The following is a 24,938-nucleotide window of genomic DNA, read 5'->3' as shown; positions in this document are numbered from 1 at the left end:
CTCTCTCCCTCTCTCTCTCACACACACACACACACTTTCTCTCACCCGCCCATGCAAAAACAAACATTTCTTTCTTTCTTTTTTTCTGTCACACCTGTCATTCTATCCTCCCCAGTAAGAAAGCAACGAAGCAAAGCTCTCCATACCACCCACTGCAACAACAATAACTCTGCCACTCACACACACACACACACACTCCCAAGCTCTAAAAAAGCACCATAGAGCGCCCCCTGGTGAGTGCCAATAAAACCACAGCAGGACCAGTGTGTCGCCACCATAGGAACAGCAGTTTCCATATATGATCTTTATTTAGACTTCCTCTTTTATACACATATACATATGCATACAAATATACAGTACATGTCCTGTTACATGTCCATATACAAATACATACTGTGTATTTATGCACCATTTTACGGGGAGATATTCATCGCTTGGTATTATTTGTCAAAATGTAAAATCTCACATACGGCACATTATCTTGGACATTCTGGTGTTAGCATAGAACGAACATTAAAGCATTCCATAATGCGACAGGGGGGGAGATTATGAGCATGTGATAACAGACTGGAGGGAGGAGATAGTGTCAAAACATTTAGAATATGTCATTTTCTTTTATGTATAATTCGTAATACGTAGCATTTACTTCACTGGCAGGGGAGCCTTGTTAAAAACGACACATTGCTACTGTCAGTGTAAAGACCAGAACACTTGAATCATTTCTCACAGACAAAAACATCATCATCATGTTCATATTTGGTACTTTAATATAGTCTTGTAAGAGTATAGGGGGGGTTGGAGTAAGAGCTCACACACAGTCCAGCGACATCAGCAAGGATTTTCCATAATGAGACGGTCCATAATGTAAACTATAATCGTCTCCTGGGTCCTGGTCCAGCTTGAAGGTGGCTGATGAGTGGATAAACGGATGACTGGCAGTTGTTCTGGGCTTCGTATTGGACGGCTGCACTGTTAGTGACACCTTGTTTGTGGAAGATGTGCATGCGTGTGTGTGCATATGTATGTATTTATGTGTATGTAAGTGTGTGTGTGTGTGTGTGTGTGTTTGAGGTTAGTCAGAGCCAGATTTCCTCACTGCTTGTGCTGTTCACCTTATAGATGTAGCCCACCATCGGGTACCTGGCAAAACCTGGGAATCATGGGAGTGAAACAGTTCAGAGAGAATATCTGGTATACGTAATACCAAAACAATACAAAACAAAACACTATTTCTGTTCCTCTTTATTCAACCCAAAACCCAAACTATGGAAAATGCAGCAGTATCAGAGTGTATTTGCCTGACCTCTGGCGGCGTAGGCAGCAGACAGATCCTCCTCCTCCTCTTCCCTCCTCTCTCCCACACTGTTCTGCTGGGCGACCTCCCGCGCTGCAGGGAGTGATGCACAAGGAATTACATTGGTTGTTGAGTTAATTTATCCAGTCACTGGTGAAATTAATAGTATCCCTCCATCCATCCTTCCTCCCTTCCTTTCCCACTCCCTTTCATTCCCCACGACTTCCCTTTAACCTTTTATGGTCACTTTAATTTTTAGTTAAAGCTACATTCAAGTAGCTTTAACTACCCCAAACCCAAATCTGTGGTGAAGCCTGACATCTAATGGTGAAGATTAGGGTACTGAACTGGTCATCTGCTATTGGCTGGTCTTTGGTGCCAGGTGATGTCACCTTCTATAGAGTGCAACAGGTGGCGATATCACCTGGCACAGACTTACACAGATTTGGGTTTGGGGTTTAGTTCCTCTTTAACAATTACTTGATCAGCTGCTGAGATTTCTGGCTTTGAAAACTCACTTTTCTGGCCTGCAATCAGTTTTGGAACAAAAACTCCCTGCTGTTTTTGTTCCTGTCGATGTTGTTGCAATTCCTCCTTGTCGCCAATAGAGGTCGATAAAGGTAATAGATTACTTGATGCCCCTTTAAGCGTTTGGCCCCCCCTCTTACCTTTTCGCAAAGCGCTGAGGTCATGGAGCTGCATGTTGGAAGGCAGAGACATATTCTCTCTGGGGAGGTAGACCTTATCCACCTTCTCCGTCTTCAGATTGGCTGAGTCACTGCATACAGATATTAAGGGGGGGAGAGAGGGGGGGGAGAAATCAAAGTCAGACGTGTTATTGGTCTGCTGGGTGCAGATAGAGCATTCGTAAGTGCACAAAACTGCTTTCATCAGTGCTTCTCTTGACATCCCCCTAATGTTGCTGAGATGGACGGTGAGGTCGGAAATTATTGGAGGAGATGTGGGATAAGTGTGAGCTTAAGTACAGTGTCTGGGTGGTGTAAATGTAAGGTAGGTGATTGTAGGTCTGATCACAGTGGCGATAAAGGGAAGCAGGTCTGCATTACTGTTGGAGGTGTCCTGGGACTAATTCAACCAAACCACTGTGATGGGAGATGCCCACTTGATAATAACCCTGATGACATGCAAGCTTCCCCTCTTCCTTTCCATTCCAAAGACATGCAAGTTCACTGCAAAAATGTCCGTGGTACCAAGTCATTTAATACCATAATCAGTCTTAAAATCTTGTTTATCTTTAAAAAAAAAAATTAAAAAAAAGGGGAAATTTCAGACAGTTGGATGAGACTACCACTTATTCCACTGTGTTTCTAACACAGTTTGACCCGTTTAGAAGCCATCTCCTGGAATAGACGAATAAGGCAGAAACAAGTTGATCTGCATTGGAAACTGAATTATCAAACCCCATTGGCAGAGTTTTAGACTCAATACTAGGTTAAATGACTTGTTAAGATGGATTTGCAGTGTTCTTCCTAGTTTAATAGTACAAGGGGTTAAATATCTACAATTTGTATCATGTGATTGGCCGATTGGAGTTTCGCCACACTTGTTGCTCTGCTTTACCTGCTTCCACCTCTCAGTGATAATGCAGAGTTTTGAGAGGCACCTTCACACAAATACCCAATAAAGTAGTCTGACTGTATCATTTACCTTTTTTTGGTCATCAGAATCTCCACTGGCTCGTCTGAAACATAACAGAGGTAAGATGCATTGTTGAATACATGTTTCTTACTGCAGTACACTTAGCACTCACACTGCACTCACAAATTTTCCATTGCTGTGAGTGTTGCTCTCACACACACACACACACCCACACACACACACGCCCTAACACTTTGTAGTCTCACCAATAGACTTGCTCTTGTTCTTTTGCATGAGGCAGAGCACAATCAGACTGAGGATGAGGAGGGCCATGAAGGCCATGGATCCTCCAGTCACTATTCCCAGCATCGGCACCTCAACACGAGACTGCAGGAACTCTGGAGAGAGAGGGAGAGAGAGAGAGATAGAGAGAGAGAGAGAGAGAGAGAGAGAATTTCCCCCAAAAAATAGAGAAGTTGCAAGATTTAAGTAGAGCAGAAACAATGTGCATTCTCCTTGAAGAAAATCCTGAAACGATGCAGCTCTGTGCACAATGCCTACTGTCATGCCATCAATTAAGGAAGAAATAGACACCAAACAAGCCATATTGTCTTTTAAACCTCACAGAGAGAGAGAGAGAGAGAGAGAGAGAGAGAGAAAGAGAGAGAGAGGGTGATGTGTTGAGAGAGAGAGAAAGTATAGTTGCTAAGTTGCACTTGTCAAAGAAAGCATTATTGTTGTTTAAACTTTAAAGGGTGATAAGGACGGCCTAGAGTGAGAGAAGAGCTGAGAAGAGAGGGAAATAGAAAGAGAGATATTATTGAATTGCCTTCTACTGCCTTCTTTAACATGTGTACTGTGCATCCATCTCTCTCAGATGCCCAAGTCTGTTTCTATATTCATTATCTGACCCTCACTGACCTGCCAGTGTGAGGTTGCTCTGCACCGCTCCAACGCTGTTGCTGGCATTCAACGAGACGTTCCCCGATAGGCTGCTGAGCGTGACCCTCAGCGTGTGATTGGTCAGCCAGGGGTAGCTTCGCGAGTCCAGGATGAGGAAGTCGGAGGTGTTGGCCACCAGCTGGCCGGACTGGTCCACGAAGGTGATGGTGGCGGGCGGGTTGGACCGCACCAAGGCGAAGAGCACCAGGGAGAGGCCCGGGTCTGAGGTTTCACTGTAGTGAGCCTTGACTCTGAGGATCTCCGGTTGGACTGGGACAGAGAGAGGGATGGAGGGGAGAGGAGAACTCTGTCACTGAATAGCAAAATGGAGGTTTCACTTAAACCCCCACTCCAGCGATTGCACAAACAATTTGACATTTTACAAACAAGCCGCGCAAGCAGCTCATTGGTTGAATGTCAAGTTCAAACTATTAATGGTGGAACTATTTATATAGTTGCGAGTTCCTGTTTTGTGCCGTAAAGCAATCCAGCAGACTTCCCACAAAATCTGATCCAGTGGCACACAAATGCAGTGTAGAGGCTGCCAGTCTCCTCGGCAACAGTCTCGTTTGTTTATGGTAACTAAATTAATGTGTAATGAAATATAGATTAATGTGGTAATGATTTATTGATGTTACAATACTACATGTAGCAGCTTTGATAAGAATACAATAGTAATTGTATGTTGTCTTTGTTTTTTTCTGTATATTGTCAAAGTTGTCCTTAGTCAGCACCCTGACCACACACACACACACACACACTCACATACACACACTCACACTGGACGTTGAGTGTGACCGTGGCGTTGTAGCTCTCTCCTGTCCTGGGGTTTGATGCAGCACACACCAGTTCCCTGTCCCACTTCCTGGCCCGCAGAGAGAAGGTGCTGTTGTGATGGGCCCCGGGCCTCATCACCTCCGACTCCTCTTGTGATGTCATCACAAGGCGCCCGCGGTCCGGCGTCGGCTCGCTCTGCCGCTGCCCGTTCAGGTACCAGGTCAGCAAGGGCGGGGCGTGGGGATCCCAGCTGTCTGATTGGCAGTTGAACCTGTGTGTCATGTTCTCCTGCAGCGTCAGGGCTGACCGGTGCCGGCCGTCGATTTTGGCTGCGGGCTCAATTGCACCTGCAGGATTAGAGTTGACATGGAACAGGATCATGTGGGCAAAAAATCATGAGCCAAAACATTTCAACTTTAATCTAAAGAATCAAAACATATGATCTCTACAAGTATGACTTCAGAAAGAATATTTAAGGCCTATAAGGTTTCATTCTCTATGTGGCTGATTTGTTCAGAAATCATGTGTCATCCACCTACTGTATGAGCTCAAAAGTTATGTATGTTCTGTAATCTACACTATATACCTATAGCACTATTTTTCCTGGTGAAAAGTGTGGCTCTTCACAAAAGTTATCAAGTTGGCCAAGTTGTTTACTCGATCAGACTATTTTTGGTTAGGGTTGTCATTTATCACTGTGTCAGAAAAGCTATAAATGGACTTCTAAGAGAGATCTAGATGAGGATATTTTTTGAATACGGTTTTTGAAGTGGAAATAAAAATGTGGAGGGAGGTGGAGGTAGACTCCACATGTTTTCATTTAAAAAATGATCTTTTATCAGCTAGAACTCTCCTTGCAGGCAGCTGTACTAACATTTTTAAGGGGAATTCCACCAAAAAATGACTAGTTATTCTGCCAAAGGAGACATATTTCTACAGTTTTTCAGCTTTTCTTGCTGGTGCCTTGCAAGTGTTGAGTTGTGAATTGTCTAGATCAAGAAGGAAGACCTATGAAGTGTTCAAACTGCATTGCCTGAGAGGAATATAGCTGCAGAACAACATCCTAAAAGTCAATTTGAGGGGGAATTCTCTATATTATGTGTTGCTGGTGTTATCCGGCGCTGTGCCTCACCTGTCCAGCACCAGGCCAGTGTGTGAAGGAGCAAGACAGCGCTGCCTGTACCCCACCGCCTCAGACACACACACTCCATACCGGCCCACCGGAGCACCTACACACACACTCCTACCTGCTGGGAGAGGAAAGTATACGAAGAGTTTAATTCTAAGACGATGCAAGAGCGCTTCAGATTCAGACAGAAGGTTAAAGACACGAAGAAGCTGGAGGATGAGACTGAGATGCCGACCTACAGAAACAGACCATGAAACTTTCCAAGCAAAACAACAAAGAGAAACACACACACACACACACACAGTGAGAGCCGGAGCAGCAGATGAGACCTGACACAAACAGAGAGTGTTATGCCTCTCTCACTCCTGACTCTTCAATAATTCACTGGCTGTCCATGTTTGATTTGACGGAATGGTAGACAAAGGCTGCACCTCACTACGATACAGACTATATTCACAGTCCTGTTTGGATCGGTGGTGATTTTTGCACACACACACACACACACAGACCGAACGCAGGGAATGAGCAATGTCTGATAACTGGATCATGTGACCAGCGCCTCAGACGAAAGCAGGAACTGAGGCATCAAGCGAGGAAACACACACAATTACACACGTATGCAGGCACACCGTCCCGTATAATGACAGAAAAACCCTGTCAACACATGCACACATGATGCAAGGTCTTCCAGCTGAGGATGCTTGCACTGGCAATCAGGGCAACTGACGGCAAGTGAGGGGCAATGCATTACGATGGAGGCAGTGCACACGCATACAACACACACACTCCTCTATGTAGAGCTGCATGCAGGCATTTCATTACAGGCGTATGCGCTTAAATACACAAACTAAACCCTCACACACACACACACACACACTGAGCATTACCTCAGCTGCGGACGGTGTTGTGATTCAGCCTGCTGGAGCTCCATGGCAGCAGAGGAGGAGAGGAGAGAGAGAGAGAGAGGGAGAGAGAGAGAGAGAGAGAGAGAGAGAGAGAGAGAGAGAGAGAGAGGGATGGCGATGACAGCAAAAAGAAGCGAGGCAGCCCCCCCCCTCCAACTCAGTCGCTTTCCCATCTGCATACACTCATACTCTTACACACACTTACACACACACACACATACACACATAGGGCTCTCTGCAGGCTACGGCAGCTCCAGGAGCAGCGTTCACTAGCTGGCAAGGCTGGCTGGCTGACGCAGGCAGTCACGCTGTCGCCACTCCGAGCGGGGAAGGAGGGAGGGAGGGAGGAGTGGGAAGAGGGAGGAAAGGGAGAGAGGGAACGAGCAGAGGAGATGGAGATAGAGAGGAAGAGGGGAGAGCAAAGGAAATGGATACAGGGGAAGACAGGATGCCGAGAGGTGAGAGATGAAGAGAGTAGGCACCGAGTCGTGAGGGAGGAGGGAGAGAAGAGGCAATGTGGGGGAGTGAAAGAGCGAGAGAGGAGAGGAGAGGAGAGGAGAGGAGAGGGCACATAAGAGCATGTTAAAAGAGGGGATTGAGACTCTGGGAGAAGGAGGGGGGCAAAGACGAGGGGATCTGCGCAATGCATCAATCATTAACGATCTAGTTTGGGGATTGAACGTGCAATCGTGGCAGAGAGGAGATCAGTTGAGTGGGTAAAGTGTCAGTTGAGAGGGATAAAGGGGTTGAGATCTTGTCCTCTCATCCATCAGTCCTGTCCATCACTAGACGAGTGTTAAGGGTGAGCTGCTGTTAACACACTTCATGTGATTCCTCAGCTGTGCGCACTAGAGAACACATCGCATTCCCTCGTTACGATGCCGTCTCACTTTCTCATCTCCCCTTTCTATAGTGTACTCTCTCTTCCATCAGCATCGGCACCGATACCCGCCCCCCCCCTCCCCTCCTCCTCCTCCTCCTCCATCTACCCACAGTGCACTAGAGGGCTCACATTGTCTGAGCTCAACTGCTCTGGACTGAAAAGCCTCTGCAGTGCAGCTGTACAGACAGGCCAGAGCAGCGGCATGCAGAGTGCTGCTGCAGCCCAGAGGCACAGAGACAAAAGAAAAACATGCAGACGGAGCGGAGACCTTTTGCGCTTACGACCACATTGGAGCTCAAATTGTGATGGGTGAAAAAATGCTGTTAAGGGAATCAGGTTATATTGACTTTCTCCCATTTTCTCATGATCAAAATAAGCAATTTCTGGCAGTATTCAAGGTGTCTTGTACATTTCTGCTCATTTTGTATTTGTATTTGTCTTGCTGCAAGTCAAAATTTCAAGTCATGAACTTTAAGGTATGAATGATGTAATTTGATCTAGTGTTAGAAGAAGAGGCCTGTTGTTCCCATGAGGAAACATACAGCCTGAAATCAACTTTTGATGGGAAGGTCTAGGCAAATATATCCTTTTCCTCATAACTTCATCTGGTGAACAAGGTCAGCGGAAGGGTAGGACAGGAGACTTCTCCACTTTACGGTGTGACGAAAGGAGTTGCAGCGCGTTTCAGGCACTCTACACCCAGTACTGTATCAGTATATGTAAACTGATAGCTGTGTCTTCATCCATTCTGCTGACAGGACCGGCTGGAGAGAGACAGACAGACAGGCAGGGAACACCTGTCTTCCAACCCCGTAACATTAGGAAACCATTCAAATTTCAGGGACACACACAGGTTTCTACACTAAAGTAGTAAACTAATTTACAATCACATCACCTCCAACATGACTACATGTCCAATAGTCACTGAGTTGAATGACACAAGCACACACACAGCTGTAAATGTAAGAGCCTATCATGAATCCAGATAGTCCCAATTGGAGAGCCGTATAACACAAACACACACGTCAAGACCTTTTTAAATTATTTCTTTATTTATATATATTTATTTATTCATCTCAGTTTGGTTGGTATTCTTTTTAATCATTGTTGTTGCACTTTAGTATTTTTGTACTCAAAACAAAAATGAACATAAAACAAACAAACAAAAAAAAAAAGACAAAAATGAACCAATAGAAAAACAAAAACAAAAGAGAACCTAAGATACAGGAGCGGAGCAGAGCCGGCTTACAGATGAGGAGGGAGAGAGGGATGGAGAGAAAAGACAGAGAGGGAGGGATGGAAGAGTTAAGAAAAGGGGGGAGAGAGAGAGGTCAGTCTGATCAGGCAGATGTGTGTGTGTGTGTGTGTGTGTGTGTGTCTGAAGCAGCTCTCTCCTCCCCCATCTCCTCTGAATCATCTGGAGTGCTTTCCATTGGCTCAAGTCGCTCCTTCCCGTGTGCCGTCGCTCTTTTCCCTTCGTGCACAGCTCTCGTTTCGGCCCCGGTTACGATCCTCTTAAAGTCCTACGAAAGCTGTGGAACGATCTGAACAAGGACACCGGGAAGTGAAGCGCTTTACGGGGGACCTGAATGACCTTAATGTCACACTGCCTATTCCGCCCCGGGACAAGAGACAGAGGGGCTTTTTTTCCCCCATTCATTCTAGCTGCTGTTTCCCCTCCAGCACTCCGCTCCCCGTCACAGATCTCAGTTTTGGCTTGGTGTAAACAACAAAGGGGGGGAGACAACAGGAGGGCAGGCCTCAGATCTGAATGGGGAGTGAAGGACAGCTGGAGGGAATAACTAGACGGAATGGAAAAAGCAAGATAGACATTACATGGAGAAATTGATCTTGGGTCAGACATTGTTTGAGGTCGGGATAAAGCAGAATGCACTAACTAATTTCATTTATCCGTCCCACCAGGTGTGAGGAGGAGTGAGCGTCGGTATGCAGGAAGCGACTTGATGCGAATGGAAAGCACATGCGCCGCATCGCGCCATCACCGGCTCTCAGACTGATATACAATAAGAGTTGGGAGTTGATGTCAACCGTGCAGCCAGGCATTGTGAAATTTGGCCAATATAAGCACAGGTAGGCAGACCTGGAACTTCTTTGCACCACTGACAGTCTCTGGCTGGGGTTTAACAGCTCCTGTATCTTTTCCATCCTCTCCGGCAGCCCCCGGCGTCCCGCAGCCTCCGTCCGGCCGCGCTTTAGCCCCGATTCGGCTTTGGGACGCTGAGCGCAGACCCCCCGGTAGACACGTTTAGGGCGGGCCCCCACCCTACCCCGACCGCAGCCTTGTGTTCCTCTGCTGTGGCAGTTCAATTCAAACAATTAATTTCTATGGTCGCCTCCTGGAATCCCTCCCTCATGTGGTTCGGAGGCGTGTCCAGTATCTAACTCCAGGCAGAGACAGGATCCGCAGCCGTCAGCCTCCTCCCATCTTCAAAGCCAGGCAGAAACAAGACAAGGGGAGATAAATGACAACAAAAAAAAAAGGAGGGGAGAGGGGTGGAGTAGTAGTAGTAGTAGTTTCCTCCTTGGTTGCCATAGTAACAAGGCTAGCGTGGGAGGAGGGGCCATGTCCGTAAGCCGTCATCCAATCAGAAGCCGACCAAGTCAAAGATGGAGGGAGGATCACAGCAGATAAGGGGGCGAGCGAGAGAGAAAGAGAGAAAGAGAAGGAGGGGATTTGTCCATCTCCACACTTGTGATGTTTAGGATGATATGTCAGCTATTTTACAAGTTATTCCCTCGTTTTTTAGAATGTCAAGTCTCTGTAGCACCCAAACCAACCCCGGACAACAAAGCCCACAGCCTGACCCTATATAGCCTGCCACAACTACCCCATCAACAGAAACAGGCCCAACATCAACAAGAATGACAACAGTCACAACATCAATGATTGAAATGATACTTTAAAAAGCAACACAAAATAATTACTCTCCTCTTATTCAAGTGTCTCGATATAATAATAATATTAAAACAAATAAGAACAATCTTTTTACGACAAGGAAAGAGAACTGTCTCTCTCTTCTCTCTGTCCTCTTTTGGCTAAAAATCTCAATATTCAGAGAAAACAAAAAAAAAAAAACATTTTGAAGACGTCCAAAAATACAAATGATAAACAATACCAATATAAAAAAGCCTCCCCAACAACATCTAAAAAAAAAAAAAAAAAAAAAAAAGGTAACCAAAAAGTAAAGATTTGATACAGAAATTGCAATAGCGTTCTATACATGGCATCACTGTACAAGGAAAGGAGCAAATGTCTGGTAAAACTACCCACAATGCAATACACTGTCACTGACATGGGAGAGGGGGAAGAAGGATGGAGAAAGGGGTAAAACAAGGAAGGGGGTGGAATGGAAAAACAGGGCTACAGCATGGGGGGGGGGGGGGGGGGGCTGCGAGAAGAGACGAAGAAGAAGGCAAGATAGGTAGGAGGAGGAGGTGAAGAAGGACAGATAGAGGATCGCTTGAACCGAAAGTGCAGAATTACTTAAGTAATCAAAAAACAATGTTGTCTTTCTTGCAACACAGAACTGTTTTTTCCTTTGATAATAATAATAATAATAATAATAATAACAATAATAATAATATTCATTATAATGACAATAAAACTTCTTTTACAGAAAACAGTAATAACAATAAGAGTAACAATAATGACCATTATTTCTACATGGACATTAGCCATAAAAATGAATCTTAAAATAACAAAATAAAGATATTTAAGAAAATGAATGCCGGAACAGAAAAAGAAAAAAAGAAAGAAAGAAAAAAACAAAACAATGAGAGAGCTGGTTTGTCCTGTGCGATGTCACTGAGCTCCGTTTTTGGGGAGGGGGGGGAGCGGGCGGTTTTGTTGCCCCTCCCCCCCCTTGGAGCCCGACCCAAAAAACCCCCCCCTTCCACCCCCATCCGGCCCGGCGGAATGGGCCGCTCCGCTCAGAGAGAGAGGATGAGATGGCCGCCCGCTCCGGAAATTGGTCCACTGCAGGACAGCAGAGGGAGAGAGGGAGGAGCAGACCGAGCCTTGTTGACACCTCTCTCACCCTGCGCCCCCCCCCCCCCCCCGCCCCTTTCTCTCACACTCACACACACCAACAGACTTAATGTGAATACTTTGGGTTTGTGGCAGAGGTGTGTGTGTGTATATACGTTTGTGTTGGTTGGTTTCCATGTTCCTGCGACGTTTCACTGTGAGAATGCCCCGGGCCAATCAGGCACATGACGACGTCTGACTATGACGACGGTTAAAGAGAGGACTTGGGGGTGGGGGGGTGGGGAGGGGAGGTTTAGGTTCAGGGGCGGCAGGTGGGTGGGTTGGTGGGGTGGGGGGAGGAGACGATCGAGGGGGGACGGGGCGAGTCGAGAGAGGGGAGGAGTGGGAACCCCAGTCGGATGTGAAATGAGAGAGACGACCCACGGCAATGGATGCTGGATGGCTGGCTGTGCAGAGAAAAAAAACAAAAAAAAAAAAAACGCTGGCACTTTGACCTTTGAACCCCAAGCCCACACCTGTGAGCCCACCCCTCTATCACGACCCGACCCCCACACCCACCCCCGACCCCCTCCCCCCCGAGCAGACTGGCCCTCCCGGGGGACAGATGGAGACAGACAGACGGACGTAGAGCGCCCCCTCTATGGGCAGACGATGGCGGTTTGGCGTGATGCTGCTCAACTCAAGTCAACACAACTCAGGGTGGCTGATATGGACCTCTATACACAGGATACCCCCCCCTAGGAGACAAGGAGACAGAGGGAGAGGACAGGAGGGGTGAAAGAAAAAATGGGGTTCATTGGAAACCTTGTAGTCGTTAGATCTATGGACTTCATTCAAAAGAAGTAGAGGTTTACAGATGAAACTTTGCTTTATGCATTGTGTGCTTCTATGTATATTGAATGTGTATTGGTGTTACTTTTACAAGGACGGATACATCTACAATTGCATATGGCAAGCAACTGATTACTGTGCTGTATCACAGTATTAAGCTGATGCTTGCTAGTTTTCAATATCCATCACTCAAACAGGTCTCATAACACATTGGCCACTGTCTGTGCTGCAGGTTGAACAAGCTGCCCTTTACAATAATTATGATAAATGTTATTATATTACATTTTTCCAAAGTTAGACAGCACTTTGCAAAAAAAATAGACAGTAAAAGCGATGAAAGCAAGGTAAGAAATATAAAAGCAAGGCAATAAACATTAAAGGGAAATAAAAGGGAGGTCAAAAGCAATTACTACAAGATCATTACATAAACAAAAGTCTATAAAAATGAGTTTTACAAAAGTAATTTAAAATGTCATGTACATTTAGCCAGCATAAAATCCTCAGGCAGGTTGTTCCAAAGTCTAGGAGCCCTAATGGCAAAGGCCCCATCAGCTCTTGTTTTTAATCTAAACTTTGTAACAGCTAATAGAAAACTTTCTTTTCTAATATACACGTTGGAGCGGCCAATAGGAACGTGCCTGAGGACCTCAGGTTGCAATCAAGCTCATATCGGGTTAAAAGGTTCGTGATATAGCTTGATGCCAGAACTATCTGTGCCTTGAAAGTGATCACTAAAATCTTAAAAATCAATTCTGAAACAAACAGGTAACTTCTGATTAGCAAACCTTTGCAGCATGCGTGCGTGTGTGTGTATGGGTGTGTGTGTGTGTGTGTGTGTGTACCTGTGCTAGACCCCGGCCTGCTCCATGCTGTACTGCAGGTCAGGAGGCTTGTAGCTGAGGAGCATGTCACTGGTGCAGGAGGAGGGGTAGCAGGCCGCCGCATGGAGCTCTCCTTCCACATCGCACACTGCATGAGAAACAGGCAAATTTTACTGATATGGACAAAGAACATCCACATGAATTCTTGGACCATGGGTGATTTTTCTGATGTATTATGGAGGGGGATAAATGTCTCCTACTGACCCGACTCTTCCCGCTGGTGCAGCTGCTGGCTTCCCGTCAGCGATGTCTGGCTGAGGATGTCCGACATGCGGGCGGAGCTCAGCGCTTTCCCGGCCAGTAGGCTCATCCCAGACATGGGCTCCGCCTGGTCCTGGATGGGGAATTGAACGACGCGTGTGAGCAACAGACAAAACCCAATGATCCTCAGTGAACAGCCTCTGGCATCGATGATGACTCAAAACTTTGTTCGGATGACTCCGGGTGCATTTCCAGTGTGTTGATGCGGAAAAAAACATCTAAATTAATGCGGTTTCTAGCTTCATTCAGTCATGAAAACATTTGGTCCCTTCAGCCATCATCCTACTAAATGAACTCTGGGTCCGGCACTGCACTGGCATGCAAGACAGACTGCTGCATTCCTCTAAAATATACACCAAGCAGACAACATTTTAAGTCTGCCTTGCTAAGACTGAGATGCTCTCCCTTCTGCACAATCCATCAAAACTGTCTCAAGGCTTAAAAAGCAGTTTTTAACCTGTCTTTTAATCTACCCACATCTACCATTCATGATTGAAGGGGATTTAATAGGTGAAATTAATAAGAGATCATAGCTTTCACTTGGATTTGACCTGGTCGGTTCATTTCATTGAAAGAGCAGGTTATGCCAATATTAACACACTCAATGTAGATATGTGTAATTGTTATTGCCCACCCTTGTGCATGGTGTTGCACTTATGTACTAATATACGAATAGACTGAAGAGACAAGCTTGATTTGCCACAGTTTCTTCCTGCAGGTGTCCTACAGTTTCTCATGGCAGACTTTGCCTGTGTGGTCTGTGTAAACTAGTGGTGAAGTTCCACTCACATAGGCCTCGTCGCAGGTCTGGATGGTGTGGTGGCGCTGCAGCTGTCCACGGGACCTGTAGGTGTCACCCTGGGCACCTCGCGTGTAGCCCACACCATTATGGTCAGGCACCTCCATGGCCTGCCCCGGGGGCCTGCACTCCACATGCTCAGAGTCTGGGAGGAGAGAGAGAAAGATGGGGGATATGTTTACTTTCTACACAAGAGCCTGGATGAAGTGACATGGCGAAACTGCCCTGATGAACTGAGGTTAAATAAACTATAAAAAGCTTAATCAATCAAGTTCTTTCAATGTGAGCCAGCAAGACAAATTGTGAAAATATAGAGCAAAATATTTCAAGAGACTGGCTGACTGAATGATGGCAGGATAGACGCTGGCCTCTAACCTTCTGTACAGACAAGACATGCTTTACAAGCAGTGTAAAGAGTTTGATCGCTCGACTTGAAAAATAAGCAGCGAAACTGGCTTGACAACATGCAAGTATGTTTTATGACACCAGTTGACAACAAAAAGCAGCAAGGTGATAGTCACATCCATTATGATTAGTGGTTTTGGTTGACATCTTTACTTGACATGATTACTTGAAACTATGTTTGAGATTTCTTAATCTATCATGTTGCTTTTTAAATTAATTTGCACCACGCTCGACCGATGCCTTCTTTAGGGAATCTAGCTTTTACAAACTTTGCATGCAGATGTCATTGGTCAGTGCAATTGGTCACAAATACCCAATGGACATTTTTCCTGCTGTAAATGCTAGATGGGGGGAGAAATTTACAGGTGCCTGAATAGTCTTTCTTGAAGCTGACTGGCTTTCGATTCACTGTGTCAGGTGAATTTCTCGCTCAAGTTGAAAAATGCCTGCCTCCACCTTGCTCTGTTCACCTTCTTCCAATGACTCTGAATGCATTCGTGCCGCCTGCCTCTCCACAGAGCCTAGAGTTCTTTAACAAGCCTCTGTTCCCAGGCCTTACCTCTGGTTGCTGAAGCACTCCTTATGTAGCCGTGCCTGTGTGTAGGGGAGTTGTAGGGCGGGGTGCCTCCTCGGGGGGGCCCCAGCAGCTCGTGCCCTTCCCCTGCCTTGGCCAGCAGGCCCTCGTGCGCGTGGTGGTACCCGGCCGGCACCTCGTCCTCCTCCATGCTCTCCGAGTGGGGCAGGCCAGGGCAGGGCGCCTGGGGCGGGTGCTGCTGCGGCTGGACTTCCGGGGGTCGAATCTGGAGGAGGTGGTGGTAGTGTTGCGCTCCAGAGGCTCCCTGCGGGGCGGGGGGCTCCAGGCTCTCCCCCTGGCTCAGCTGGCGGAGGAGCAGCATCTCTCCGTACTCCTGGGGCCCGGCGCTGGCCGGGGTAGGGGGCGGCGGGCCCGTGCGGGGGCTCTGCCTCTTCAGCAGGGCGGCCAGGTCCTGTGGGGGCAGCCTGGGGTCGGCGTGGCCCGTTAGAGAGTGGCGGGGGGACAGGAGGCCCTGCAGGGTGGGGGTGACGTGCTGCTGCGGGGGGCGGTACTCCAGCGGGGTGGGGGAAAGCAGGGCCTGCTGTAGCGTGGAGGGGCTGCCGTAGCCGCTGGTCCCCACCGCCCCGCTCTGGTAGCCCTCCAGGCCGGGCACTTTGAGGGAGGCTCCCTGCAGGTAGGGGCTGTAGGAGCCCACCACTCCGGAGGCGCCCCGCGACGCCACGTCCGTGGAGAACAGGTGGGGGTTGAACTGGGTCTGGTCGTAGCCCGACGAGAAGCGGCCCAGGCTGCGACTGGATAGGACAGAGTGGAGAGGATAGTCAGCTAACTGTTCACTAACATCAAAATGCTCTATACATAGTGCTAATACATCACTGAGCTATGAGTTTTCAACAGTCTACAGCAGGCCTTCATTACATCACCACACTAACAGAGCATAGGTAAGATTTCAGGTCTGGTACAGGGTTCAAGTGTTCACTGAGAGGAGTACAGGCATTTTCCAAGGCCAAGGAGTTAATATTGTCACCCCCCTCTCTCAGTGAAGGTGGTCCTGGCCACAGAGGACTGTCTACTGGACGATGAATCCACTACTCCAACTGTTGGGACCCTCTAGCTCTACTTCCCAACCACTTACATCCAACCACTCACCCAGCCAGATCGAGGTGGAGGATTCATTGATGTCGTCATCTCAGCAATGTTGGTTTGGGGTTATCATTACATACTGGTGGGAAAGTAATGTCCTCAGTCTGACCTTTCTTATACATAAAATATCTGGCCTGTGCGACAATGTTACTGTCTGGGGGTTTTAAAATATGACTTTAATTTTGGGAAGTCTATCGGTGGTCATGATGGAAATGGAAAGGAAACAAAATTGAAGCAGTGAAAAACATCTAATAACATTTAAAAATCTTGAAGGTATCTGTGTGAAAAAGCATGAAGGTGTTTGAGAGAGTGGTGAAATTATGGCAAAGTAACAAAACAACAACAAAAAACTACAAGACAAAAAAAGACAGTCCACTGGTATTCTAGGGTGCGTTTGGCAGCCATCGGGGATGCGGCGACAGGGTGGGTGGGGTCACCTGTGCGTCTCAGCGTTGTCGGCGCTCAGCTGCTTGCCGAGGACTCGGTGTCCGCACGGCGTGGACAGGAAGCCGCCCTGCCTCTGTGCCGCGCCTCCCAGCTCCACTTCCTGCACCTGAATGGTCACCTGCACAGCCAGAGAGGCAAACAGTCAATGAAATATGCGAGATGTCCACAGCTCATTTGGAAGGAATTCATCTTCAGTCAGAAGGAATTCATCCAGAACGATAAAATATTCTGAATGTGACTGTCGGCACAACGACAAAACGACTTTTCATTGGATCTCTGCGGTCACCTGCTGTTGTTGAGGTACGCCCTGGGCCAATGGGACGCTGGTGCGGGCAGATCCTGCCTGCTGATTGGTTGGTATGGAGACTCTGGGGAGGCCTGTGGGAGGCGGGCTGCCGCTCTGGCCCTGGTAGAGCGGGGGAGCACCGTGCTGGTACGGCACTGATGATTGACCTCCTACGAGAGGAGAGGAGAGGAGAGGAGGAGGAGGAGAGGAGAGGAGAGGATGAGGAGAGGAGAGGAGGAGAGAGGAGAGAAGAAGAGAGGAGAGGAGAGGAGAGGAGAGGAGAGGAGAAATAAGAGTATTAGATTACACAACCAAGAGTGATACTATGACACTTCATCAAAATACTGACTCTCTGTGTCACATGTACTCCACGACAACTCCGTGCACTGCCTTACTGTCTGAACAAAGATACAAAATGACTGGACTACTCACTCAGAGACTAAAGACTACAATTAGGAATTCACCATACCAGGTTTTTTGGGGCCAGTTCAGACTACTGATTTTGTAACAGTATGATCAACCAGTCATCGATCAAATAACTGATTAAAATTATGCATTATACCCCGATTTTCGATGGCACATCAGGTAAAAGTGCACAGTAAGCTTAAACAGTAAGATTCCAATACAGCACTGTGTTTAACAGACTGCTCTTATGGCTGCATGACGTTCATAGCTTAAAGTGCCACTGCACCCTCACCAGTTACAAGGTATGAAGCAGCAAAGCACTCTAGCTCTAACTGCGTTACTAACCATGCCCCTGCATCATGGCTGCAGAGCCGGGCGGAGGGCTCTGATTGGGCTGTCTGAAGAGGTGGTTGCTGGGATGTGTTGGCGGAGGGCTGGAGGGCTGGATGCGCAACCTGAGGGAGGACAGGAGCGTGCAGGAGAGGAGAAGAGCGAGATATGACTGTGACGGAACACTACAGTCGATAGCACTGCACCACAGTATCAAGTTCACATGCATGCGTTTAATAGCTGACGAGTAATATGTATGTATGTGTGTGTGTGGTCACCTCTGGAGCTGGTGGGTTAGGTGACCGGGCTGGCTCTCTCCATGGCCTAAAGACAGGGCCTGCAGGGGGAAGAGAAATTCACATTTAACTGAACAGTCACTATTTTGTGCCACATTAACACATGTACAACTGTGTAGGACTGACTGCAGGAGATGGAAAGAGACTGCTGATATAAAGTGCGTGTCCCAGAGAGAGAAAGGAATCAAGTGGAGGAGACAAATGAGGCCACAGTGCAGGATATCCAAGCTTTACGGGAAACAATTATTTCGGAAATTTTCAAAATGTGCAAACAACCCATGTTATTTTATTCTCTTCTATGTTATTATTCCATCAACTTCAATATATTCTCCATAGCAGGAAATCCAGCCCTTATTGATTTCCAGGGTTTCCCAGCATAAGTGGGCACCCTAACAGTGACCTATGCTATGAAACATGATGCAGTGTGTGTGTGTGTGTGTGTGTGTGTACCTGGATTTGCTGGTGGAGGATTTGTTGCTCTTGCTGGTACAGGACATGCTGTTGCTGGGTATGCTCCAAGAGTCGCTCATCCTGCGGCGCAGCGTACATTTTCTGGAGCTGCTCACACTCCTGTTGGAAACACACACACAAAACCCCAATATTAGTGCTGCATACCAAGAAGGAGGGTGAACGCAAAAACAAAGGACAAGTAGCTCTGCAGGGTTCGCTAAAAAGAAAAAATTCAGACATGGAGACAAGAGTGAGGTGTTCAATTCTAGAAGTGAAAAGTGAAATGTGTCCCATAAGATAGCGTCAGCTGTCTTACACGTCATGTAGACCTTATGAAAATTACTCTCAACAATACTCACATAATCAATACACAGCGACTAAAAAGTATGGGTAAACAGTGATTGTTCCATATTTATACTATAGTATTATAAAAACAGGATGGTCTGAACTACATTTAGATTTCTTGATATTCAAATAGAATGTATTAAATTGAAAACAACTACGGTTAAATCCTTTCCTAAAAAAATCTCCTCTGGGCATAACTTGTCACAGCAGACACTGTGCAGATGAGATCCATTTTGGATGGGACGCCACTTGCCTGTATCTATATTATTGGCTTGGACGGCACATAAAGGCAGACAGAGCATTCAACAAATGGTTACCCCAATCAAAAGTTTCCCAATTCAATCAAAAGCCTTTTCTGTATGTATCTAGAGAGCAGGGCTAGGGCGGCACAATTAATGATAATCATATATTTGATTTTATGTTCCCACAATTCGTGTAATCCTGTAATTTGCAGATGTTGATGTGTTTATATTTTCATTTCCCCTGAAAGTCTAGGCGTGGTATATCAAGTGCTTCCATAACGTGTGACAATCACAACCTTTGAATGTGCAACATGCACCCATGTGACTAAAGCGAAAGTTAAGATGGAGAAGCAGGCAGCTACAACGGGAAAGAAAGAGAGAATCTTTACATATATGGAAAATCCATTTATGGAAAAACGCAGCGACTAGCAAAGTGGAAAGGAATGGATCAGGCCAACTTCAGAGAGGTAAATGACCTGTTTTAGTTCCTAAAAGTGGAGGGTTGTAGCTGCACCACAAAGTATTTATTTCAATTTTGTGAATAAGAGCCACAATAAGAGCATGACAGTAACAGTGAAAACAAGACCTTCTGGCTGATACTGCATTGAAAATAAGTGGCAAAAGTGAATATATATGTATGTTTAGGTGCAAAAGTGCAATAGAATATTTTTATTTCCTGACACTATGACAAAGAAATATGATTAATAATCATGATAACAATATTTACCAAAATAATCAGGATTATCATTTTTGACATAATGGTGCAGCCCTACTAGAGAGGTAGCCTGAACATTTAAAAAAAAATATGAATAAACAATGGCTGCAATCTAGCCTTGCTAAGCTCATCAGGGGCAACCAATCAACAGACAACCTATATAAGGAGAAGAGATTTGCTAACAGGCGTGTGGTGAGGTGCCATCTACTATGTGTCAAAATGTAACTGAAATTACAACAGTAAGTAGTAACATGTAACTTTACACTGCCACTTAATTGTAATTTTGCTAGCAATTAAAGCTGCAGCAAATTTCAACACTAACCTCGACATCCAGCCAGTTGAATTCTACTTTGTTAAGTTAGGTCAGGATGTTCAAGGTTCAGAGGCCATGTTTCCATCTACCTTACTCATCACAATGGAGCTAAGGCTAACACCATGTGTCCCCAACTGGCTGACGGTTGGCCTGCAGCTAGTCAAATGGCATAATCACCATACGTGCGCTCATGCAATTAAGCTAACATTTTGGTCAATGATCCTAATCACATTGAGTTAATAAAACGAACTGTGCTTCAAACGCTACAAAGCTTCTTTTCACAGAGCGCAGGATTGAGCCGATTTCCTGGTACTTCTAGATGAGATGTAGAAACCCAATGTCTCCGATCACTTTGCAAAGCCTAGTCAACAAAATCAAGTGAACAGGCATGCCAGCATGTACGACTGGCTAGCAGACCTATGACTAACTCTGAGGTTGCATCATCATTCATGCACTTGATCGCTCCCAACGCCTCCCCAGTTGTAAAATCTACAGCCTCTTCAGTGGAAACTGTTGCTTAAGATGAGACCTTTGATGCTTCCTAGGGCTTTCCGGGTGACCTCCTCCAACCCTATTAACCCTCTTAACACATAATGCCAACTGCAGCACGTGCATATCCAAGCTAAAACACCTACTGCTAACACGATGATTACCCTGATCCCTGCCTACGCCTCCTACTGTGTCAGGTAATTTCACTGCCTTGTCACTGTGGACTCAAAACGCCACAGTGGTTCGCCCCCGATGTCTCAAGAAGCTGCCTGGGGCGAAAGGCTCTGTTTACACGCACCTGCAGTAATCTGCTGTGTGCGTCAAGCCCACGGTAACTCTACACTGTCAGTGTCTAATAACACCCTTGGATTCCCACAATGCTCGCATGCTATGGAATGTGCATTATTCAAGAATTACCAGTCTGGCAATGCATCTGAACTTTGTATTTTCTTAAAAATCATTTCACATTTCTCAACAGGAAAATGAGTGGGGCTTTTCTCAGAAGGGAGCATGACCAGCGCGCTGTCTATTTGTCATTTTCCTTCCCTATTAGCTGTCATCACTCTGTCAAGCTGTAATAAGTGAGCAACACATGATTTTGTTTCTCCTCTGGTCTCGCCACAGGCCAACTCTATCAGACACCCTCCCGTCACCCATGTCCTAATACCTTCACCTTTCTGTCGCCAGATCCATTAGATCCACCACTTAGCCCCATATCACCTCGACTAACTCTAAATCTCTATCCCTGTATTATTAGCCCAGAGCGTCTCTCTCAGCATCATTGCTTACAGTGTGTAAGCTTCTCTCCTGTGGTGCTGTGACCCTCTCTGTGACCCTCTCACCTCTCTATCCCCTGCTCTAGTCTCAGCATGCCATCACCATGCCGCTCACTGGAAATTACCACATCTCTGTAGCTAGGACCACAGCAGCTCTTAACAGACTCACAGCTTCCTCAGAACAACTCTCTAATTCTTTAATGCATAATATTGCCACCAGACATGATTGCTAAATGTGGCTATAGTTGGAAATAAACAATACTACCTTCAGTGCAGATGCAAAATATTGCCGCTTTTTTAATACCTGCTGCTCATTTGGCTTGAGAGTGAAATGTGTTGCAATGCGAGGCGCTCACTGGTAGCACCGGCCTCCATCTCTGAGCAGTCGAAAATGTGGAGGGGGTTGTTCCAAAACAGAGTACAGCCATAATGTGAGTTTTTGAAAGCCTGGTGAAGTAATCCTTGACTCATTGGTATCGATCAGCAACCCTTTCAAACCCCCGCAGATATGGTGTTTATTTTGTGCTATGCAACAGTAAAAAGTTTACTTAATGCATCTTTAAATTAGGTAGGTGAGAATTTGGGACAATTTCTTAACTCCTTGCAACCTCAAACATCCTTCCATTGACCCGTCCTCATATTTTCCTAGCTGCAGGATATCAACAGGCTGGACACAAGCGGGCTTCATCCACCTAACCTTCTGTCAGGTTGGCTGTCATGACTGTGTATTTCAATTTCTGACCTCAGGGTGGCTCAGTCTCTGACCTCGCTGATCCCCGGCCACCTAATGAGGGTCGTTAGTGTAAAGTAGCTGAGCCCTGACGACTCTCTGACAGCAGTTAATGTAAAGAGCTCAGTGAATCGTCAAACGGGCGACTCTCGCTAATGTCAAGAAGGAGGGGGATGTCAAAGAGCCTGTGGGATCAACTTGGCACTCTTACTGAGTGACTAAGCACAATGACATGCACAAGTATTTCAGTGATGTACCCGCTGCTCATTGGACTCCATTTCATCCTCAACCCATATCATTCTATTCTAATCTGGTCAAATTCAACAAGGGGGATTGGGGTTGAGGGCATTGGCTGCAGTGGGTGAAGAAAAAAAGCATTGTTTAATACATCTGTTTAAGACAAGAAGTGAGATGCTGCACTTGGTTTATCTCATTCCCTTTCATTCCCAAAACAGGCACAGTGGACAGCTTTTATGTTATATATACCAAAAATATGCAACCCCTGTAGAACCCAGGTTATGGATGATAACCAATTCATTTTTCTTCAGCAATTCTGACCAATGAAAACACGTATTTCTCATTGTTAAACCATGGAAATTTTGTGTTTTGCTCTTACGACTCTATACATAGGATAAATCTTCTCTACTGTCAACTAGTACGTCGCCTGGTGATTAACTGACTACTTGCTTCGTGTTTCCCTAGATATCCCTAGATAATCGCTAGAGTGACGTACCTGCTTGAGTTGCCTAATGAGGCTGCTGTTCTCCAGATGGGCCTTGAAGGCCTGGATGGTGGCGGCGCCGTCGGAGAATCGTCTGACAGGTGAAAAGCGCTCCATGGGGAGGTGAAGGGTGTTACAGTCCTTATAGCTGGATCTGCGGAGGGGACCACAGGGAGGAGACACACACACGTGTACACAAATCCAGACACACACACACATGTGCAAAGACACAAAAGTGGCAGATGTTGCACAGACACGGTGACACGCATATTCAGTCATACAGACACAGATGAGAGACACAGAAGCAGACATCTGCATGAGCCTTTCACACCCACACAGAATCCCTCAAGTGAATTCAAAACACACTGTGTATGAAATATTAGGACTACCCACTCTTTCCATGAAATTGACTTACTAAGTGAACCCAAGTAAAAGCTATCCTTTAATGATTTCACCCACTATATCCACGTCGGGATGTAGATGAAGGGGAGGAGACGGAAGGAGGTTAAGGAAGGAATTCTAAGCCTCAACGAAGGACTGGTTAGGGTTTAACTCGTTAGGAAGGTGGTCCTAATATTTTGTACATTGCACAAAGTGACTATCCATGTGTCATATCACCTTTAAACCCGAGAAACACTGTCTTGGAAGTCAACGCACTTTTAAGATTTTTTTAGATAACAAACGTTACAAGTGATCATCAGTTTAAGGCTGAGACAAATACATACCTTTGATAATGGAAGTTCTTCTAAGGTATCCTATAAGGGCAATACCACTGACAATTTTCAACATGATATGACATCAAAGGAATACTTTTTCTTGGCTTTTCTGCAAATAAGCTCTTTTCTCAACTTACCATTATGAGAAGAGAAGACTGATAGTTTACCTCTGTCCCGTATTTAGCGTACTACAATATATATGGTAATGCTTTTGAGGTGAATGCTAATCTAGCTTTTACTGCCTAGTTGACATATACAGAGTACCAAGTCAAAAAAAACTAAAATACTGGACACAGAGGTGAAACTGTAATGAAGCTTTTCGTCACAAAATGGTAAGTTGATCACAGAGCTGGCTTGTCAAAAAGCCAGTGTACTCCTTAATGAACAGACGTACTACTTCCAGTACTATGACAAAGCCTTCCACATCCCATGTGCCTCCACAGAACACGTTGTCTCTAACATCAGGCTGCAGTAATCCACTAATTTACCCATTTCAAGCCCCATTTAGAAGAAGCTTGAAAAGAAGTTCTGCCACTGCATCTCATTACAGAGATTAACAGTGAAGATCTCAAAAGACTTCCTACATTGAGTTAGGTAGATGATACTCATGGGGGCTAAAGGTTATAATTGCATGGACAGCGCCATATTGAGTTTGACTCATCTGTGGTTGCTCAGACTTGAGACCAAAATGCAAGAAATGTGATTTGTATTGGACAGAAAATACACTACGCTATGTCGCTTTGTGGCGTTGCCCATACAAAAACCTCCTGCTGAATCTTGGGAGGGATGTCACATACCTCCTCTTTCCAGGTTTGTGGGGAAGGAACACAGTTAGTTTGAAATGTGTGTGACCGGTGATGGGGAGATCTGTCTGTCATGAGCCACCTCCTCCTCCCCCCACCCTGCCAACACCACTATCAACAAACACCACCCCAAATATCATTTCTATACATGTGTGGGGGCCAAAGGTGGTGAGATGATACATGATCAGCAATGTCTGTCTGCTGTGTGTGTGTGTGTGTGTATCTGTGTGTGAGTGAGAGAGAGTTCAGCTTGGCCTGGCTATGCCCCCTCGGTACATGTGTGAGTCTGTGTGTGTGTGTGTGTGCGTGCATATACAGCTCAGAGCGGGCGTTATCCCCTCACCGGGTGTGTATGTCGGGGGCCCAGCCCCCCCTCTGGCGGGGGCCCTGGGGCCGCTGTGACTCCGCCGAGGGCTCGCCATGCGATGTGCTCGTGAGCGCGTGCGTCGTGTGCCGCTTGGAGCGGTTCGCCAGGTACCTGGGC

At 46.3% G+C, this 24,938-nt stretch overlaps 2 protein-coding genes across 2 annotated transcripts in view; both read right to left on the bottom strand.

Annotated features, from left to right (window-relative positions):
- Positions 1-1,076: 1,076 nt before the first annotated feature.
- On the bottom strand, positions 1,077-6,648 carry tmem25 (transmembrane protein 25). Its single transcript, XM_071897317.2, has 9 exons — positions 6,629-6,648; positions 5,745-5,859; positions 4,615-4,959; positions 3,815-4,105; positions 3,160-3,291; positions 2,963-2,996; positions 1,963-2,072; positions 1,304-1,387; positions 1,077-1,150 (listed from the first exon to the last, which is right to left on the bottom strand). The coding sequence occupies exons 2-9, from the start codon at positions 5,821-5,823 to the stop codon at positions 1,077-1,079; spliced, it is 1,149 nt and encodes a 382-aa protein (XP_071753418.1). The 5' UTR covers positions 5,824-5,859; positions 6,629-6,648.
- Positions 6,649-12,137: 5,489 nt separating this feature from the next.
- The window catches only part of sik3 (SIK family kinase 3), a 39,473-nt gene continuing 26,672 nt past the window's right edge, over positions 12,138-24,938 (bottom strand). The window contains exons 15-26 of the mRNA XM_071897254.2: positions 24,798-24,932; positions 22,948-23,089; positions 18,605-18,724; positions 18,137-18,195; positions 17,874-17,983; positions 17,124-17,293; positions 16,828-16,955; positions 15,275-16,041; positions 14,301-14,455; positions 13,455-13,584; positions 13,212-13,338; positions 12,138-12,275 (exon numbers count right to left, since the gene is read on the bottom strand). Of these exons, the coding sequence (XP_071753355.2) occupies positions 13,217-13,338; positions 13,455-13,584; positions 14,301-14,455; positions 15,275-16,041; positions 16,828-16,955; positions 17,124-17,293; positions 17,874-17,983; positions 18,137-18,195; positions 18,605-18,724; positions 22,948-23,089; positions 24,798-24,932 (2,038 nt within the window). The 3' untranslated portion in view covers positions 12,138-12,275; positions 13,212-13,216. The remainder of the gene's footprint in view (positions 12,276-13,211; positions 13,339-13,454; positions 13,585-14,300; positions 14,456-15,274; positions 16,042-16,827; positions 16,956-17,123; positions 17,294-17,873; positions 17,984-18,136; positions 18,196-18,604; positions 18,725-22,947; positions 23,090-24,797; positions 24,933-24,938) is intronic.

Source organism: Centroberyx gerrardi, chromosome 6 (genome assembly GCF_048128805.1).
Source record: "Centroberyx gerrardi isolate f3 chromosome 6, fCenGer3.hap1.cur.20231027, whole genome shotgun sequence".
NCBI classification, from domain to species: domain Eukaryota; kingdom Metazoa; phylum Chordata; class Actinopteri; order Beryciformes; family Berycidae; genus Centroberyx; species Centroberyx gerrardi.
The sequence above is the reverse complement of the archived record's forward strand: the minus strand, read 5'-3'. Positions and strand labels throughout refer to the sequence as shown.